Source organism: Curcuma longa, chromosome 10, assembly GCF_044706935.1.
Source record: "Curcuma longa cultivar G26 ecotype Majalengka, Jawa Barat chromosome 10, ITB_CL_G26_1.1, whole genome shotgun sequence".
In the NCBI taxonomy this organism is placed as follows: domain Eukaryota; kingdom Viridiplantae; phylum Streptophyta; class Magnoliopsida; order Zingiberales; family Zingiberaceae; genus Curcuma; species Curcuma longa.
Window position 1 is genome coordinate 10,056,942 of NC_133870.1, and position 19,268 is coordinate 10,076,209.

The 19,268-nt window shown below is 37.5% G+C and overlaps 3 protein-coding genes and 1 pseudogene across 6 annotated transcripts; 3 read left to right on the forward strand and 1 right to left on the reverse strand.

Moving 5' to 3' along the window:
- LOC141835503 (BTB/POZ domain-containing protein At2g13690-like) overlaps positions 1 to 1,712 on the reverse strand; it is a 5,329-nt pseudogene extending 3,617 nt beyond the window's left edge.
- Positions 1,713 to 3,940: 2,228 nt separating this feature from the next.
- LOC141836369 (ubinuclein-1-like) lies at positions 3,941 to 8,689 on the forward strand. Of its 4 annotated transcripts, none has more exons than XM_074723838.1 (8): positions 3,941 to 4,384; positions 6,645 to 6,770; positions 6,903 to 7,040; positions 7,303 to 7,350; positions 7,613 to 7,714; positions 7,816 to 8,001; positions 8,203 to 8,334; positions 8,466 to 8,484. In XM_074723838.1, the coding sequence occupies exons 1-6, from the start codon at positions 4,151 to 4,153 to the stop codon at positions 7,939 to 7,941; spliced, it is 774 nt and encodes a 257-aa protein (XP_074579939.1). In that variant the 5' UTR covers positions 3,941 to 4,150; the 3' UTR covers positions 7,942 to 8,001; positions 8,203 to 8,334; positions 8,466 to 8,484. The 4 variants fall into 4 exon arrangements, with proteins under 4 accessions (XP_074579939.1, XP_074579940.1, XP_074579938.1 ...); XM_074723839.1 differs by having other exon boundaries at positions 8,208 to 8,334; XM_074723837.1 differs by lacking the exon at positions 8,203 to 8,334 and having other exon boundaries at positions 8,466 to 8,689.
- An 86-nt stretch (positions 8,690 to 8,775) lies between these two features.
- On the forward strand, positions 8,776 to 10,916 carry LOC141836368 (F-box protein At5g39450-like). The gene has a single exon (XM_074723836.1). The coding sequence runs from the start codon at positions 8,881 to 8,883 to the stop codon at positions 10,633 to 10,635; it is 1,755 nt and encodes a 584-aa protein (XP_074579937.1). The 5' UTR covers positions 8,776 to 8,880; the 3' UTR covers positions 10,636 to 10,916.
- Positions 10,917 to 11,457: 541 nt separating this feature from the next.
- Positions 11,458 to 18,073, forward strand: LOC141836476 (uncharacterized). Its single transcript, XM_074723977.1, has 3 exons — positions 11,458 to 11,726; positions 15,139 to 15,253; positions 17,774 to 18,073. The coding sequence occupies exons 1-3, from the start codon at positions 11,511 to 11,513 to the stop codon at positions 17,845 to 17,847; spliced, it is 405 nt and encodes a 134-aa protein (XP_074580078.1). The 5' UTR covers positions 11,458 to 11,510; the 3' UTR covers positions 17,848 to 18,073.
- Positions 18,074 to 19,268: the final 1,195 nt, after the last annotated feature.

Genomic DNA, 19,268 nt, shown 5'->3' on the forward strand with positions numbered 1-19,268 from the left:
AAGACAAGCATATTAAACTATCAAGCAAAAGATGTGTATTATCACAACTCCAGATTTCATTATCATAGTTTTGATTGATGTACTAATGTGCCATTGGCATAGAGTACCAAATGTTATGTATTATACTAGTATCTATCAAGGTAGTGATCGCATGGAATGGTTTATTAAACTCTGAGCAAATTGTGAAACAGTTAAATGCTAACAAAGGTGTAGAAACATGGTCTTTAAGATGCAGCAATATAGATGGAAAGTCTTAAGCATCTTCATCAATTGAAATGCCAAATTACTTTTTAAGATCTTTTAAGAAATTATTCCATAGATGTATCATCATTCTCAGTTGCAAAACCCTATTTCATGTGCCACAGATATTATAGGGACACAGAACCATGAAAAATTAGACAATTATCACTAGAATCTGCAGTGGCATATGACAACACACTCCAAATATGATCATGTAGGTAAAGCTTTGATTGGCATAATAGAATATGCCAAGTCTGACTCGCAATCTGCACACTAAATCTCCAAGACTCAAATTACCTATTCAGTAACATCGATCAATGCAACACTTTAGAAGTGATAATTTTTAGATAACTGAAGGACCATAAGAAAGGTCCAAATCCACTAATGTAATGAGTGAATAAACATAACTCTATTGAAGAGCTCCACAATCTACAAATCTGCAAACATGGTTATTCATGTTTTAGTTGGTTACTAATTGCTTAAAGATGAAATTGACTGCTGCAAAACAATTAGTTCACTTCAACCATCATTGACAATGCCTTCAAAATAAAGTTTAACAACAACAAAGAAGAGAAACATAGTGCGACATTAATAGTCTAGTGATTAAGCTGTTCTCTTTTTTTCTGGGTGGTACATGCGTTTTCTGAACATATCGCAAACGCAATGGTTTTTGAAGCAATAAATATGTCACTCAATAATCAGTAGTTCTCATAATTTGAAATAGATACAAATGGCAATTTCCTTAATACCTGTAGCACCGATGGCAAAGTTATCTAGAAAGTGCAAGCTCTCTGTGTTCCTAAAGATTAAAAGCTAAAGATTAAAATGACATACTTACCTCCAAAATATCGACTGCTCAGGAGACCCCCCTGCCTTCGCAAGCCACCTTGTTTCATCTTCAAATGCATCCAGCTCAATTGTCTCCTTAAATACATCCACATCCTCCACACCGGTAAGCTCGATCTATTACACTGACAGAACCCTTGAATCCAGGTCCAAGATAAAGCATTCCCCTTTTTTGCCTTTCAAGTAAAGCCTCATATCCAAAGATCTCTCTCTTATACTAATTCGAGGGTTCGTCTCCGGCCTATCTGGAACAAAAGGCCGCTCCTTTGGCAGGGGATCTGGACATTCCGGCTCCGACTCAGCGACCACCGTGGAGAAAGAGGCAGCGCCAGCAATCGCCGGAAGGGGATCAATGGGAGAGACCCTACCGTGAGAGGATACGGCGAGGGTAGATGATGCCGAGTCCGATCTTGCCGCTGGGGGAGGGGGAGCCGTGGAAGGAGCCCGCGTTGGGAGGCTTGTGCGGGGGTTTCGCAGGGCGCGGGTCGCAGTTGGGGGATGATCGGGACCGTCGGTGGTGTTCGGGGCTGTGGGGGCGAAGGAGCGAAAGATCAGCACCACTCCCGGCGGAGGCTGGGGCCACGGCGGCCGGCGGAGACAGATCTCCGGACTCCGCGATCCGCCATTGCTGCAAAGGGCGAAGAAAAAGAGAACAAAAAGTAGCACTGCGAGACTAGGGTTTGGCCTGCATATCCATCGGGAACTGTTTTCTTGCTCGCGAGTGGGCGGAGACGGAGAAAGAAGAAAGCCGTTGCAAAGGAATGAAGGATGACGACGATTATCCAACGACGACCGATTGGGTCCAAAGTACATTGTAAGTTGTTATGTTGAAAAAGGAATAGGTTCGAGACACGTGGAGAATAGTTAGTACTGGTGTAGGAAGACACAGAGTTGACTTTTGGCTGACCGGACCGGATCGGAAAACAGACCGCATTTGAAGGTAACTCATATTTCTTATTGGTGTTTTGACGTTATTGACCTTTAAATTTAATAAATGGAAAGGTGTCCCAAAATTAATAATAAAAGTTTAATTTTAATTTTAATTTCTGAAAATTAAAATTTAAATGTTTAGTCCGGTAGAAGATATTTTGTTGTAACTATAACTTTGATGATATTGGTGAGCTTGGTTGTCAAATTTTTAATTATGAATTTTATTTTAATTTAAATAAATCCAAATGAAATAAAATATTATTATATTAAAATAATCTCTACTTAATCAAGATTACGATAGTTTGCTATAATATTATTTAAATAATTTTGAATAAATTGAAGTAATTTTGATAAATTAAAATATTTTTGATAAATTTATAATAGTTATGATTATGATTGGTATTTGGAATAGGAATATTTTTGGGATGAAAATATGATGATATGAGTTTTAATAATTTTAAAAAAATACCTCATGAAAGTGTTTTTTATTTTTTATTTTTACACATATAATAAATAACATAATAGTCTTGTCCTTGCATATTTCTAATATTCCTTGAATATTTTTAAGTTCATAAACTATTATTTTATTTTTTTTCTAATTTAAAATTTTAATGTTGTTAAGATAATTTAGAAAATATAGATCCTTCTTACACTAATTTTAAATTCTAAAACCTTCTATTCTAGATGTAGGAATGCATGTTAAGTATGAAATATTTATAAATATTAAAATTTAGATAATTTATGAAATAGATTGAATGGAATAAAAATTAGACAAAAAATTTATCAAAATAACATATTCACTCGTAATTTAATATTCAAAATATTCCTCCGTGTTCTCCTCTTAGAGTCGCTTTAGTCGTATAATTTTAATTAAAACTGTTTTAAGATAGTATAATTTTGAATAAAGTGGTTTGCATTTTAGAATATTATATTTTTAAAGCGGAAATTAAAAGATGCAACATTTAGAAAAAATACTTCTGTAATTAATTATGTATATATGAGTTGATTTTTAATTACAGTGCATTACGAATTAATTTTCTTTCTAGGAAGACAACTTTGAAGCGCTAGTTACGAAGTGATACGTTATTTGTATTTCTCGATTTACTTATGGTAACTAATAAGAAATTTCAATGGAGTAAAATCGGTCACCTCCATGATTAATCGATTCGAAGAGTTGAATATCTGAATTATAAAAAAAAAATTGAGATAAAATTATGAGTGAGTTTGAGTTAAGTTGCTTACAAGTTATTCAGGTTATGATTAAAAAAAAAAAAAATTAATTCGAGTTGAGTTTGATTATGTTAATAAGCGAGCTTGAGCTTGATTTTGAGTTTGAAAATATTATCCAACGAGCTCGAGTTTATTCATAATATTTAGTTCATAAACTTACAAACATATTTATTTAGAAGCGAGTTTAATAATTTTTAGTTCATAAACTTTTAAACATATTTATTTAAAGACTTGCAAACGTATTAGTTAAATTTTTCAAGAACATATCATTAAACGGCTCATTTATCTTATTATATAGATAATTAAATATTATATAAATTATAAATGAATTATAGATTAAACTCGAATTTTTAAATGAACTAAACTTGTTTAAATTTAAAATGGAGTTCTGTAAATTCTGGAATATACCACCTTAACGGCTCAAATTATTCGAGAAATTACAATTTAATTTCTGCAAAAATGAATCGATTACACCCTAAATGAAATAATTTAAAAAATAAATAGATTTTCTTTTGAAAATAATATAAGCCGATAATTTGAGGTTCGATTACACCCTAGATGTCTATTTTAAAAAATAAATAGATTTTCTTTTGATAATATAGATAATTTGAGGTGTTTTACGTTAACAATTTAAAATATAGGCTTTTATGCAATTGCCCAAACATCGGCAAGGATTTCGTCGATATTTTCTTGGAAGACTTATGCGGGCGTCGGCGTAGGATTTGAACTGCGCAATACATTCACCGTGTCATCGATCCGCTTGCCTTCCCTCCTATTTCTGTTCTACTTCTTCCTGCTTCCTCTCTCTCCATCACGATCACAGCCAGATTCTTCCCCTCAATCTCTGTTCGCCTCTTTGGATGGTTGTGCCCTAGCATCGGAAAAGTACCGAAATCTCGCAATCATGGACAGAGAAGCTCCCTCGGCAGCCCACGCCGCCGCGTCGCCTGCAGCACCGCCGCCGTTGCCACCTCCTGCCGAGGTCAAGAGGCTGCGATTCACAGTGGATCTCAAGCCTGATAAAACCACCACCGTCTCCTGGACGCGACTGTTGGAGTCGGGTCAAGGGGTGGGGGCTTCTCTAAATGCTGCGGCAACTCACCGGCCCGTCGCTGCCAAGGCCGGAGCAGACTGTAAGGTAGGGTTTCCTATCTATTTGTTTTTTCTGTTTCTGTAGGTCTGGAAGTATGTTAGGGTTGTACCCCGCGCTTTTCTTATTTACACGTGAGTACTATCCTCCCTCGATATTAACGAGTTGTGTTGATTTGAACTATTTGGATAAGGATTAACCTAACGAAACGAAAACATAGATCGGGAAGAAATCGTTTTCCTCGATTGCAGCTTGTCTGTTTTACTTCTGTCGATGAGGTTACATTTGTGCCCCACTGTGCTTCAATATCATTTGGCATTTGGATTGCTCTCTATATTTCAAAACTGTCAGATTTATTAAATATATATATTTTTTATTTTTTAATCTTTGATCACGGGTGTCCTCGCACTACTAGATGATAGACTTTGGCGAGGAAAAGGTTAAACCGCTCTTACTAGTCCCGAATTTAAACTCTTGACCTTTAGCTGGAAGCCTTCCAAATCTAGCTTCCTTACCGATAGACCAAACAATTGTTAGTGAGTATTAACTATTTTAGTTCAATATATTTGGTAATTGCTATTTGCCATATATCATATTGTTGCTGTATCTATGTGTATCGGTTAAAGATTGCTAGAAAAATGATCGAAAAATTAACTATAATTTTGGAAGTGACCTGGATAAAACTTCCTTCTTTGCATTTTTAAGCTACATATATGGGATTGTTTCATGTTATTTCCAATAGAGGAACAATGAATGAATAGTTTTCATCTTCATAAATTGTAGTAACTAGAGAAATATCTAATGGTTATAGTACACTAATTTGATGAAATCTACCCTCCCTTATTATGATATTTAGCAGATACCAGTTCATTTTGACGCCCCTATTAGTACTGAAGAAATTGTTCCCATAGGCTTGATCAATCTGTTGTCAATGTTTTACTAAGGCCATCCACATTAGAGTTTTTAATTTCTTATGTGGGAGCAAGATATTTTTCCAGTATAATAGCAGTACCCAACTTTCATTGAATTAGTCCTATTAGATTTTTTCTTTTGCATTTTTTTTTTGTTTATTACATGTCAATTTGCATGCCAATGTTTTGAAATCTGATGATCATTATTTTTTGTATAATTGTTTTTGTTTATATGGAATATCATGAAAGTCATAGTTTGGTTTATTATTGGAACTCAGCCTGCAGGAAATGAATTAAAAATGGAATTCCACCTCCTAATCTATTTAGTACAGTTATTGAGAAGATTGAAAAGTTGCACTTTGTATCAAACACCTTATATATTCATACATTCTTGGCAGAATGGTTTCTAAAAAGACAAGTAGTAAACTCACATGTTGCACAAAATCTATTAAGTAAAATAATCTGATTCAATAAATTTTAGAAATTCTAGTATATTAATTAAGCATTTTCATTTTATTTAATGTTAGGTATAATGGTTTTGTTTTCATATAAATATGATATAAAAATAATTTACGATTGAATTCAAACGTTATTTCAAAGTTTTAAAACAATGTAAATACCATAATATAATCATAAATAGTTGCATTAGACACTTCACACCTGGGTTGGATATCCTCGTTTGCGTAATATAGGTGTGGATGCCCTTTAGTGGCGGCAGCATGCCTTGTACATCTAAACTTGTTCTTGTGTGATGTTTTTTTTCCCAACCTCAGGGTCTATCTTGTTTTTTTTTTTGCGACCTTGTGAATTTCATGATTTTCAAATATCTTCTGTCCCTTGTGTGTTTAGTCATTCCATTCCTCCTCCATGATGAATGTAATTGAGTGTATTCCTAGTTGTGTTGGTTATCTATTTTCCCACTTTCAAGCATAGTTTTAATTGTCATATTACTACAGCATTAATAACCTAAGAAAAAAGATATTTAACTTGGTTCCTGATCAAGAGTAAGAATCATGGAGTTCACCATTCTTAATGAAGCTTGAGTTTGGGCCTTTGAGAACTTGCACAAATCAAATCAAAACAAGCTTTAGGTAGAAAACAAATAATATCAAGATAACTGAAACCCTCCAAAAATGGACATTAGGCCATTGTATACTCGTACTATTATCAAAACTGTATGGGACTGGACTCACCCATTTCAGGACACAAAACCATCAGAAGCATGCCATTTCATTAACTGCAAGAGGCGATGATATTCTCTTGTATTGTCAAGGAATCTTGGATTATCTTTTTGAAGTGTTATTACTTTTCCCATCTTTGCTGTTTCTTTATTCTAATAAATATTTACTTTTCCCCTCTTTGCTGTTTCTTTATTCTTTTCTTTTTCTTTTCTGTAGAGAAATATTAGAGAGATGGTTGCATCTGGTCCTTTAGCAAAACAACAAACTGCTGATAGGTTTCAACAAATAAAAAAGGAGGTTAATGAAATCATCAGAGCCCATTTTTCTCAGCCGAACTCGAAGGTAGATTTTGGCTGTGTTATAGTAACTATGCTCTAAGTTTCATGGTATAGTATCTGATGTTTATTTGCATGAGATAAACTAATAGGGTATCAGTAGTTATTGTTTTATTTTTTTCTGATGTTTTCTTAACAGTTGGCTGAGCAACAAGATGGTTCATCTGATGATTTTCAGGAAATCAGTAATGATGGAGCAAGATCTTTGAAAGAAAAATTTGTCATGAGCACTGTGTTAGAAGACAAGATGTATGATCTCTATGATTTGTATGTTGAGGTACAACTGTTTTCTTTAATTTTTTTTGAGCTTCCATATGAAGTCTGGATTTGTAGTTATGGAGATGAGATCATCTCTGAACTTGAAGAATCAAAGATCTTCGTTAGAATTTTTACAACTATCAAACCTGCGTACCAATCGTAAAGGTCCAAGGGCCTTTTTTAGAAAGTACAAAGACAATGTTAACTTCATTTTAGCCAAAGCCATAGATATGGTAGAGAAACTAAACTTGCAAATATCTTAATCAATATTTTATTTTCAGGGAGTGGTCAAAGATAAGGGCCCTCACTGCAGAAAGCTTTATGTAGAGGTAAGCTAATATTCCAACATCTCTTGATCTGATATCCTACAATTTCTATTTGTCTTTAAAAATCTCTTGTTTTTGATAACTATTGATCATATTGAGGAAATTATTTCTTTGATATCAGTTTTTTTCTTTTTTACTTGTTTTCCTCGCATGAACTTAAAGATTGTTGATTAGCATATTTCTTTGAAGTCTCTTTATTTCAAGAAGGTGATCCTGATTGGTTGTTGTTAAGAAGATTCAATTACCTAGCTATCCTAAATTCCAGCTTGCAGAATTATGGCCTAGTGGTTACATGGATAATGTTAGAATTAAAGATGCCATTTACAGAGCAAAAGAAAGGAGAAGCAGACTTTACAGGCAGCATAAGGTGATAATTCCAAATTTAATATGCGAACTTTTGTTCTTAAAAGGATATTTCTTATTCTCGGCAAGTGCTTTTAGAATCTCATTGTGGCGTGTTTTGGACAGGCTCGCAGTGCAGAGAAGTCGAAGAGGCAAAAGTTGGCTTCGACAACAGGAGCAGAGAAGCTTAATCCAATTGCCCAAGTTCTAACTGGACGAGAGAAAGCCAGCATCAGCCGCCGATACCACTAGTCAAGTTTTTATATCCTCCTCCTTCTGGACAGACGCTGAACGTACAAGCAAAAAATCCCGGTTAGTACTGAAAATTTTGATAGACTTTGCCGAGTTTATTGCTAATAGCAACTCATTACGTTCCTTCTTAGCAACCCACTTGATCTTGTGAGATTCATCTTCACATGATACGATCTGCCTCGATATTGTAGGATTAATTAGAACTTTAAATTATTCAGCCATAAAGATTCTCCCTACATATATTTACAAATATCTTCGCAGATCAGAAAATGACTGCAGTGGACGACGATCCAGTTTACTTGCCGTGTGAATCCTCTGCTTTATTTAGTCTGCCATGGCCTACAATGGAAGAAGGCGTGCAAATAATTGTCGGCGAAGTTCATGATTGATCTGGTGGACTACCAGTTCCATTATGATTATCTTTTCTCTTGAATAGAAATATTTTCACAACTCTTCTTTTATCCCGTTAATTAAGCTAAATGGTTGGAACCTCACCTCAACTCTGTCTATTCCAATGATTCAAGGTATCTCAAGGCAGGGAGGGAACAGACAAAACTGGAAGAAGACGGCAGAGCTCGCTGTTACAATGCGCGTCAAAGCGATCCGGCGTCATCTCACTCCCATGTGGATTGTGTGTGATCATTCGATAGATACCTACCTCATCACGCAATTGATGGAAGCGTCTGTCAGGCCGGTTGTCAGGGGACCTCGTGCTCAGACTATTGGTGAGAGAAGAATTAATCGTCGCCACTGGCCGCGATTTCTTTCCTTGCATAACGTCACTGCATAGTAATGGTAATAAATGCCTCTTCAAAGATGGATGTCGCCCTCTGTTCTCTGTTCCCATTGGAATCGGGAGCGAGGCGCCGCCTTCATGGCTGCGGCGTTCTTCGGAGCCTGAGATAGAGGTCGTGGCGACGGAAAGGAGCTGCCTTTGGGATGGCGAACTGCGGCTCCCGTCTCTTCCTGTCGCTGCCGGACGACGTGCTTGCGCTCATCTCCGCCCATCTCCGTCCGGCCGATCTCTGCGCGCTGAGCCTTTGCTGCCGCGGTCTCCGACCGGCGATCGCCGCCTCCGAGAAGGTCTGGCTCGCGCAGTGCCGTCGCCTCGGCCCGCCGCCGCATGCGCTCTCCCACTGGCGCGAGGGCGTGCGGTCTTACCGCGCCCTCTGCCGCTTCCTGGCCGCCGTCACGCCGCTCCTCGGCGTTTGGGTCCACCAGAACCCCGAGCTCGGCAACGTGGTCTGCGTCCTCTGGGGCTTCCTCTCCGTCGTCGGCGTTCGCGTCATACCTCAGGAGCTCGGGCCGCTGGGTCTCGACGGGGGGCCTCTGCTTTGGGCGCCGGTGTTCGAGATCCTCGCCGACGCCGATGGATCTCCCTCCTGTTTCTTCCTCCATGGCCGTGGGGAGAACGGAGAGGAATCCCTCTTCCCTGGCTCCGTCGGATCCATCGACTCCTCCTGCAACATCCTCCTCCTCGAGATCGACGCCCGCCGCAAAGAGACAGCCTTTCATCATTCCTGGAGCTTCTCATCCATCGCCGACAGCAAAGATCCCACCCTTGCGAGACGACTTCGCCGGTGCGACACCAACACGGCCTCTGCTCCCTCTGCAGCACCACTGCCTCCTCCGCTCATCCCATTCGCGCGGCTTCCATTCAGCGATCGTCGCGGGCTTCTAGACCGAGTGGCTGGCAGAGTCGCCCTCGATGTCCCGCCGGATCTGACCGCCGCTCCTCTTTTCGATCGTTGCGACAACGCAGAGCAGTTGGCCCATCGCCGGTCTGTGATCGTCAAGATGCACGAGCAGCTGAACGGAGGACGAATCGATTGGAAAGACGCCCAATTGGAGGAACTCTCGGCGCAGCACCAAAGCGCTGCGAATGGAGATGACCTCCACCACCACTCCAAAAGAAACGCCCTCTTCTCCGTGGCAGCGTACTTCAGAGACGGATTCAAACAATTCATCGCCAGGTCGAATCCCCGTGATTCGACGTCCCACAAGAAGCACTCGCCGCTGGACCAGTTCATGATGCCCGGCGACAGCGTCGGGCTGAGCTTGCGAGCAGCGCACATGAGGTTGACCACGTACAGAGCGTGGCCGGACATGCACGACAACTGGTTCGCTCTCTACAAACTCCGGATCCCGGTCCCGACCGCCGGCCACGAGCTCGCGGGGCTGTGGGGTGGCACCTTCGGCTGGCCTCCGGCGCGGCCGTCGCAGGACAAGCCGGGGAAGGCGCTGTTCTTCCTTCGTCTCTCCTACGAGGAAGCCGAGGGGCGGCCTCTTTTGGTCGCCACCAAGCTACTGGAAGGCACCCACTACGTCCTCCACCCCAACGGTTCCGCAATGTTCGTGGCGAAGGTCGACGAGGCCTCGTCGGACGCATTCCCATGGGACAACGACAGTCAGATGGAAGTGAAGCAGAGTTACACCGGGGAGGGCATCGCCGGCGGGTACGGATTCCGGTACCCTGGATGCAAGCCTGGCGCCCTGTTCGTGCTCCAGAACGGACTGCTCGCGTTCGTGTGGAAGGAGTCAAAGTCGGTACTGCTGCTGCAGAGGATCGACCTGCAGGAGCTGCTCAAGAAAGGAGAGAGAGTGGCGACGCTGCCTCCCGTCGCCAACTTCTGCTACCTCACCAAGTCCTACTCCAACGTCTTCGTTGGCATTCACAATGGCAGCAGATGTTGACGCAGGCTATCTAAATCTCTGAAACAGGCTGTGTGCATCTTCTACTTGAATCTGATCGGGAATTCCAGTTCTTAAGGGAGCAAGTCACCACTTCGCCGCAGGAAGGGAGACTGATTGAACTTAATTACTTGTTGCTTGTTCTCATCGATATTCCACTGCAACAAGCATTTACACCTATAAAATAGTCACTTTTTCACACTTTGATGTATGTTTTGATCCTGGATCAAGCTCTATTATTACTTGCCCTAATCGAACTAGGTGACAAATTGCCCACTATCTCACTCTTGGTTCATCTTGGAACACACATTTATTAGTAGGGGCCTACATTTTCCACTTATAAATTAGTCACACTTTTTCCACTTCATTGTGTGTCGCCCTGTATCGTGGTATTATTCGCTTTAATCGACTTTCCATACTATGAACATCTTTAACTTTTTGAGCCATCTCATTGTTCAGAGTGTATATATATTTAGGATTCGAATTTCGGCGAAATTAAGATAATATCTTTTCCGTCGTGGTCCATTATAATTTCTTGATTTATTTCTTCATAAATGATCGTGAGACTGATCGTGTTGAGCCGTTGGGATAACAGATTTCACCTTTAGAAGAGAGTATATATATTTAATTCATGTATTTTCTTTTATATGTGCTTTTTTGCTTACTAGAAGTTTAATAACCAATTGGTCATGCTTGGTCTAATTTATGGGCCGAAGCACTTGGCCCAGCCCGATCCATGTAGCAGGTGGTATTGGGCTGGGCTTGGGCCGGGCGCATTATTCGGGTGATGCTGCTTATGTGTTGGATGAGGGATCTGCCTTGCCCAATCTCGGTTTTTTCTTTATCCTGACGGCGGCTTGTCTTGGGGAAGGGGAGGGATGAAGAAAGAGCTACTGGCGTCGGCGCCATGGCGGGGCGAGGAGGATCCGAGCGACAAGTTTGCGGACGCCAAACTGAGGGCGACCAATCAACCGGGCGGCACCCCCACCATGCACGTTCCTGGAAAGAGGAGAGCCGCCGCCTCCAAGACCGACGAGGAACTCGAAGCGGAGATCGACCCTGAGCTTAGATACAGCTTCCAGAGGAATTTCCGGGTGATTCCTACGATCCCTTTTTCTTTCGATCCTTTTTAGTTTTTGTTTCTGGTAGGTAATCGGTGGTTTGTGGCTAGAAGGTTTGAATTTTTTTTTTCCCTTCTCTTTCTTTCTTGTAATTGGGTAGATATTTAGTAGAATCGCTAGATGGAGTGGTGAACTAGGCCAGTAATTTCTTTCGAATCTCTTTTGTGTTATGGTGATGGATGAACTAATTAGGAAATTGTAAGGTCCAGGTTTCATTTTCTCCATCAAAATTTCGTAGAACGAGATGTTGAGGGTTTTGCTAGTTTTGGTTTCTTTGATTTAGCTTTGAGCTTCATTTAGGGAATAGAATACTGGCTTAGTTCCTCTTAAATGCCTTCTAAAATTAGTGTCTTGTCTTCATCTCTTGCTTGTCTTCTTACCAGAAAGTAGTTTTTTAGCAGATCCAAAACTGAAATTTGTAATTGATTTAGGAGCAAACTATTTAAGTTGAAAGAAATGTAGCTCTCCTGCCTAGCCAATTAAAGGATCCACTAATTGGTCAACACTCAAGTTTATAATCATAATTTCAGGTATATATCACATTGCAAGAACACATACTAAAAGTCACTAAGCAATTTTACAAAAAGCATCAAAACAATACCTCGACATATTTCTTATCCCAAATTATTCCAGTGTTGTTGTAGCAGATATGACGTAGCTGCTACATACGGCCATAGCTGCCATAATCTGCTAAAGTAAAGCGGCTCAACTTAATTAAAGTTACTACACACAGAGCACTGTTATATCAAAATGTTCTTTACCAACTTGGTTAAAATTGCTTAAACTTTATCAAAATCACTTCACCTTCATCAAAATCGCTTCATAGTAGCTATGATATAGCTGCTACAACAATTTTGAAGTGATTTTGAGCAATTTTGATAAGTTTGAGCAATTTTAATTAAGTTGGCAAAGAGTATTGTGATATAATAGTAATGTATAATAATTTTGATTAAGTTGGAACAATTTTACTTTATGTTGTAGCAGCGACAGCTGTAGTTGCTACAACAATGTTGAACAATTTTCGGGATGAGAAATATGCTGGGGAAACCTTGATTCCTTCATATATAGATGGAATAGTTAGGAGCTTGGGATCAAGGTGCACTTTGTAGCAATAGCTGGATAAATAAAATTTGTTGCTGCTACAACAATTGATGTTGATGTATAATAATGGTCAAGTAATGCGCTACCTTGTCTTGAGGTGGGTAACCTTCCAATTAATGCCCCAAGTGGGAATTTTTAGTATCAATTTAATGATGCCACAGAGCCTTATTGCAAAGGTTTATCTTACAACATCCTACAACTACTGATCTTTTGGTTGAAATATGTTAGTTTCTTCCTGCATTATGTGATGCGCTGGTCAAGCTATATAGAATGGTATCTTGTTGTCAAAATACCACTTTTAATACTTAGTCAAATGACTTAACATAACAAACTAATGAGGTGCAATTTTTAGCAAAGGATGGATGAATTAGTAGTGTCATTGTTCTCATACTTACCTGGACAAGTTGAGTGTTAACTTATTTCACAACTAGTAACATGCTCAGATTAATATAACTAGAGATCAGGTGCAACTTAGAATGGTATGCTATAATTTGCAAACCTATCAAGTTAACTGCTAAATCATGAGTATATCCGGGCTATGCTTGGGATATAGCTTGGTATCCTTACAATGTATATTCAAGTCAATCTTTAGTGACATTCCATAGATCACATTTATGACATATTGGTAACAATGAATATATCAGTAGTAGACACCTAAAAAATCTTGCTTGTCAGGTATGTTTTGGAATTAATCTTCATTATTTTTTAAATACTTATAAATCACAATTGATGTCTAGGAGCACTCAAGCAAAGTCTCAGGTGAAGCTCCTTTTATTTTTTGCCTGATTAAACTCAATTCATAATAGCTAGCTAAAATTTGCCTCGCTCAATAACTATTTATCTATTCTTGATCATTCTTGATTTGAGAAGCTAATCTAAAAAAGGAATTATTTGTATTTCACCTTATATGATTTTCTTAGTTGTAGGTAAACAAGAAGCCAGAACATTCTCTCATCATGAGGACGATGAGACCTTTTGTTGTGCTCACAAACCTCCATACTTGACAAAATTGTACTCTGCAAATTCCCTTGACTGATTTGCTAGAATAAGAAAACTGTCAATGTAAAAAAAATGACCTCGTATTCTACCATAAAGCCTCAAGTAAATATCAATTCCATTACTTTGATGCATGAATTTTCATTTGATAAAATCTATATGGGAGTTACTAGATAGGTCATTTAGGGTCTATTTACTCTCCCACATGTTAGTTGTTTCCATAAAAGACTGACATTTTCGAGGTGCTCTCCAAGAATTATGTATGTAGAACGTACAGTGGAAGGGGCTTTTGTAGATGTGTGTTTTGGCCCAAATGCTTCTGTGAAGGTAAGAGGAAATTTCCTGCCTTGGAGTGGTCGAGTGGGGGAGGAGGCTAGTATGGAGGTATCTACTCATTAGTGACTCTATGGTGTTATTCATATAACTAGACATCCTCCAATTGAGCATGTATCGTATGTGCTAGTCTATCTATTTCATTTATATCAGGTTCCTATAAAACTAATTAGAGATATTTAGGATCAGTGTGTAAAATGTGCATTTTTCTTAATCATCATCCTATATACGGTTATGCTTCATAAGATGTAAATTAAATTGCATTTATTTAAGGTATTTGCTGAAAATGAAAATGTAATATGCCCACAATTCATAATTGTTCGTAGAACAGATTTGACAGTCTTTTCTCGACAGAATTAAAGCATAGTGGTTTGAATCAATATTTTCCTATTCCTTTGATATTTTAGTTATTTTCAAGAAGATACTTGTCTTAGATATCTTGAACTGCCAAGATCATGGTTTGATTTCCAATACATTTGGATATGCAGTAAGTAAAGTAATAATTTGTTCATATTCATGTTTTTTATAGAATGACATTTGAGTACAGATGTTTCTTTCTCATTTCTACATCGATGGGTTGATTTTGTAAGGACCAGTTCTGCCCGAAAAATGTCACACAACAGGAAGAACCTTAGTTAAATTTTGATACTGAATCAATGCACATATAATTCTACTAACTTTTATATACAAAAAAACATGCTGTGTTTCCAGGCATTTGAGCACAATCCACTTGTGATAATGGTAATGAAGTTCGCTAATATGACTTCTCAGAATCTTGATATCATGTATTCCATATATCCATAACTCCCTGAATATCATTTTTCAGCTTTGAACTGTTCTATTTTGAATGCACCCACTGACCTTAGTGCTTGAATTACTAAAGATTATTGATTAAGTACTTTCTTTTGATACTGAAGCATTGTTGGGTTTTAAACTATTTTCCCTTGCATTGCAGTTTCTTCAGCGAGTTTTCAGCATAGATACAATTGTGAAACCTCTTCCTCCTGCTATGCAATATAACGTGTCCAGGAATCTGAGTTTTTTTACTCGGATCTTTACACAATTTTGGGGTAAGTCTTTGGTAAGGGAAAATGGACTATTAAATCCTCAAGACTAACTTGTGTATGTTTATGACTTAGTGTTTGGCTTTTTGGTGATAGAGAAGCTTCATTTTGAATTTCAATGGTTATAATAGTGTTTTCTAGTACACCTCTCGATTTGCTTGATTGCCTAGTACTTTTCCAAGAAGTTAATCAATTATTGTCACATACTGGAACCTTTTTCTTGGAAGCATCCGATGAAGTGCCTGATCTACCATTTAGTCTCTATAGGAGGGTTGATAATCACCTTATTGTAAACCACATCAGGATACTTGCTAGGTGCTATAGTCTCCTACATCATCTTACCTTAGAGTTGTCATTTGGAACAAGGGGATGATGTGCCAAATGTATGTGGACCCAGTGTGGAAAACAATCATCCAGTGGACAATGATAACTTTTTTTTTACCTTGGACAGCATTCAAGTAATTCTATATTATTATGACATCATTTTATACTTTTACCTGACCGATTGAAAGGTTGAGATTTCAATAAAATTTACCATCCTAGATTCAGATAATGATTAGCCACATAGTTGATGATTGTGGCAAGGCAATCTTTTTTACTAGAACTAATAAATATGAATTTCATATCTCATTTGTGTCATTTTCTCGACATTATTCATATTACTAGACATGAAAAATCAGAAAACTTGTTTTGAGCATTAAATCAGGTTATCAGTAACTTCTTTTTTGTTGTTGTGCTTCTTCAGTGTCAGTGCTTTGACATCAACTATGATGGGACCTGCTTTTGACATAGCATTCTTACCCCAACTATTAGACTTCCCCTAAGATTTACACCCCAGAAGCCACTTGTTTTCTCCACCATCGTCTGCTCCTCCATCCATATATCAAGTTTATATTTGCCCATGCTGCCAAGCCTTCTTCTGTGCTTTCTAGCCGATTTCTGAGTAGCCTTCTACAATCGCTGTCATGATCTCCGCCTCAAGGTCTGTAATAACCATGACAGCTAGAAGGCCTCTCCTCTGGGCTGCCTTTCCTCCTTTCACAATCTTTGACCTGACCTCCACTTAATCACTATCATCACGACTACAAATGAGACTTGAGAAAGGTGATGAGGGTTGGAGGATTGCAACTGTAGAGGGTTAAGGAAGGAATGTTTAGGGGGAAAGGATTAGGACAAACATTAGGTGATTTAGGTAGTAGGATTTGACTATATGAGAAGGAAAATACAAATGACTAGACGATATATTAGTCATTTACCCATGCAAGTTGGCTGTGTGTCCATTACCCATGCAAGTAGGTGATAACAAATTAGTTTGGATATATTTGAAACATTCAATACTTGTCACTTGGATACAGATGAAATATTATGATATATTTGAAAAAAAAAACATCTAAAGTTCATAGAGGGATTTTCAACTTGCACTATCATGTTTGTCTCCTCCAATTGGTTATTTAAGCAGCAGTTCAGAGGTGAGAAAATGGGATTGGTATAATATAATTTCGAAAAAATCAACTATTAAAAAATATGAACGAAAGAATATCTACCTGATAAAAGAAGAATTTGATTTAAATCTTTCTTTCTTCGCAGAAGACAAATAACTATCTGCCATCAACCTTGCTCTGCAGACAATATATCATCTTGATATGTTTACTCATCATGCGTATGTCCTTTGATTTTTATGCATTGTGACTCCAGCAATAGAATTCTCCTTGTGGAAGTTAAAACTAGAGAGTAACCATCTGTAATGCACAGATGGACTCATGGACAATTCCAACTATCCAATGATCCACAGCCACTCTGCCTCCCTCTCCTTCATCAGTCGATCTGCTATACATAGGGCAAGGCCAACTATCTAACGACCTTTTCTGTCTCTGTCTCCATTGGTTGCCCTCCTTTTAAGACCATCCTCGTGCCTCGTTCAACAAACAAATTGATGCTTTGATTTTCCAATACTGAACTTATTTCTGCCATTATAAGTCTACTGCTCACAAATATGGAAATGTAACACACATGCACAAGACGAGATACTTTGCACAGTTCACTCTCAAAAGTGAGAATTATGTTGATCAGCTTGCATTCAGTATCTTTTAATCATTCTTAGTCTAATTCTTTCACCATTCAACGCAGTATCTTAATCCATCCTTATTCTTCTATACAATCCAGAAGGCTTATATAAAGAGTTACCAAGTGTTGGATGAGAGGTGATGTCTCCATATTATCCTTCTCTAATTCCAAAAGGAACACTTGCAAGGCTCCTAAAAGACATACATGGTGATTTTATGAAAATACACCGCATTAACTCCAAGAAAAACTTCGTTCATGAGATAAAATGATTGCACAATCATGTTCTCGACTTATTATTATTCTTAGATTTGCTCAGTCTATGAAGAATGAAAATGAGTACACGACATATTCTTCAGTAGTCAACACAGGCATATGTATGGTTAACTTATTAAAAGTGTATGATTATACAGATCAACTTCTGTAGTTGCTAGCTAACTCTACATTGTTGGCAACCTGTTGCAGACCCAGAAGGAATTGCCAACGCGCAGAGATCTCTTGGTTTAGGCCAAGAAGAAAAAGCTCGCCGTGTCAACTAAGCGTGTGCTAAGCTTGACTTGGATACATTTGTTAAATATTTGGGCATATAGAATTGACCTGAATGTGTCTATGTTGATCGACTTTAAGTTTATATGTATTGAATTTTCAAGTTAAGATGATAGTATTTTAATCCTCTGATGATAACAGAATTATTGTATTATTATATTGTTTATGAAACAATTTCCTCTTGTCATTGTCAAACACAAATATCATATTTTTGATTTATTCTAGGGCGTATCTAGTTGTATGCCTAAGGTTTTAGATAAAATTCATGGACAGATGAATTTTAACTCTATATCAACAATAGAGGTGCTAGCTAGCTAAATCCTCTAATGCTTGAGAAATGTTTTTTTTTTTTTGCTGTTTTTATACCATAAGCTATTTTTTCAAATTAACTTTTAAGTATGAAAAAGAATATTTTGTCATATTTGAAATACATCAATTATCTTTTTTAAGAATGTTGTTAATTTTTAAATTTTAAATTCCAAGCTAATTTGAAAATAATTTATGGTTTGAAAATGAAATAAAAATTATTTTTCTAAGTTATTTTGTACCCTCATCTTATATAATAATATTTTATATAAGTTACTTTTAAAATCCCAAGCTAATTTGAAAAATAATTTATGGTTTGTAAGTTACTTTGTATTTAAAGTATTAAAATGCGGTTTTCTTATAGTGATATCAATTTGCATTTTTTTAAGATAGCTTATAGTTTTAAAAAATGCCACAAAATATTTTTTTTTCCAAAATTGCAAGCTAGTTTTGTTAAAGAAAATAGATTATTCAAGATTTTTCATCCACTTGATCTTGTGTTATCTAGGTTGTCAATTTAGTTTGAATCTATTAACTTATCTTGTTAAATAATTTAAACGAGTTAAATTAAAATTTTATTAATTTAATTTAAGATGGATCCAGATGAGTTGATATATTTGAGCTCGTAATTCATGTGGGTCGGTCTGTATTGGACTCGGATTGGCCTGTGCATTGAGAATTTTTTTCTTCTAAATTTAAAAAGTGGAAAAGTTAATAGATTAGTGGACTTAACTTGCTTAATCTGCAATCCAAATTTAAAATTTTTAATATTTTTTATATTTTTAGTGATTCGTAGACTTAACCAGCTTAATATGCAACCGAAACGTAAAATTTTAACCTTATATATATATTTTTTATTTTTTTTAGGTTCGTGGGTTGAACTGTCTAATCTGCAACATAGCTTGAGTTAGATTAGATTGAAAATTTTCTAATATGTTAAGATGGTAGATTATCCATCCTATCATATAATGAATTTTTGATGAATTAAGCTACTCTATACATTGTTGACCGTATTAGTTTTATCCCCCAATTACCTTTATAGTTTTTCAATTAGCATTGATGAATTTTAATTTAAAATATATACATATATAGTTTATAATTTAAGTGT

Excerpts from the sequence above, each read along its gene's own strand:
- LOC141836368 (XM_074723836.1), top strand. The coding sequence starts at position 8,881 with ATGGCGAACTGCGGCTCCCGTCTCTTCCTGTCGCTGCCGGACGACGTG.
- LOC141836369 (XM_074723837.1), top strand. The coding sequence starts at position 4,151 with ATGGACAGAGAAGCTCCCTCGGCAGCCCACGCCGCCGCGTCGCCTGCA. Across the intron at positions 6,771-6,902 it reads TTTCTCAGCCGAACTCGAAG|TTGGCTGAGCAACAAGATGG; the intron begins GTAGATTTTGGC and ends TTTTCTTAACAG. Across the intron at positions 7,715-7,815 it reads GACTTTACAGGCAGCATAAG|GCTCGCAGTGCAGAGAAGTC; the intron begins GTGATAATTCCA and ends TGTTTTGGACAG.
- LOC141836476 (XM_074723977.1), top strand. The coding sequence starts at position 11,511 with ATGAAGAAAGAGCTACTGGCGTCGGCGCCATGGCGGGGCGAGGAGGAT. Across the intron at positions 11,727-15,138 it reads GCTTCCAGAGGAATTTCCGG|TTTCTTCAGCGAGTTTTCAG; the intron begins GTGATTCCTACG and ends CTTGCATTGCAG. Across the intron at positions 15,254-17,773 it reads GATCTTTACACAATTTTGGG|ACCCAGAAGGAATTGCCAAC; the intron begins GTAAGTCTTTGG and ends AACCTGTTGCAG.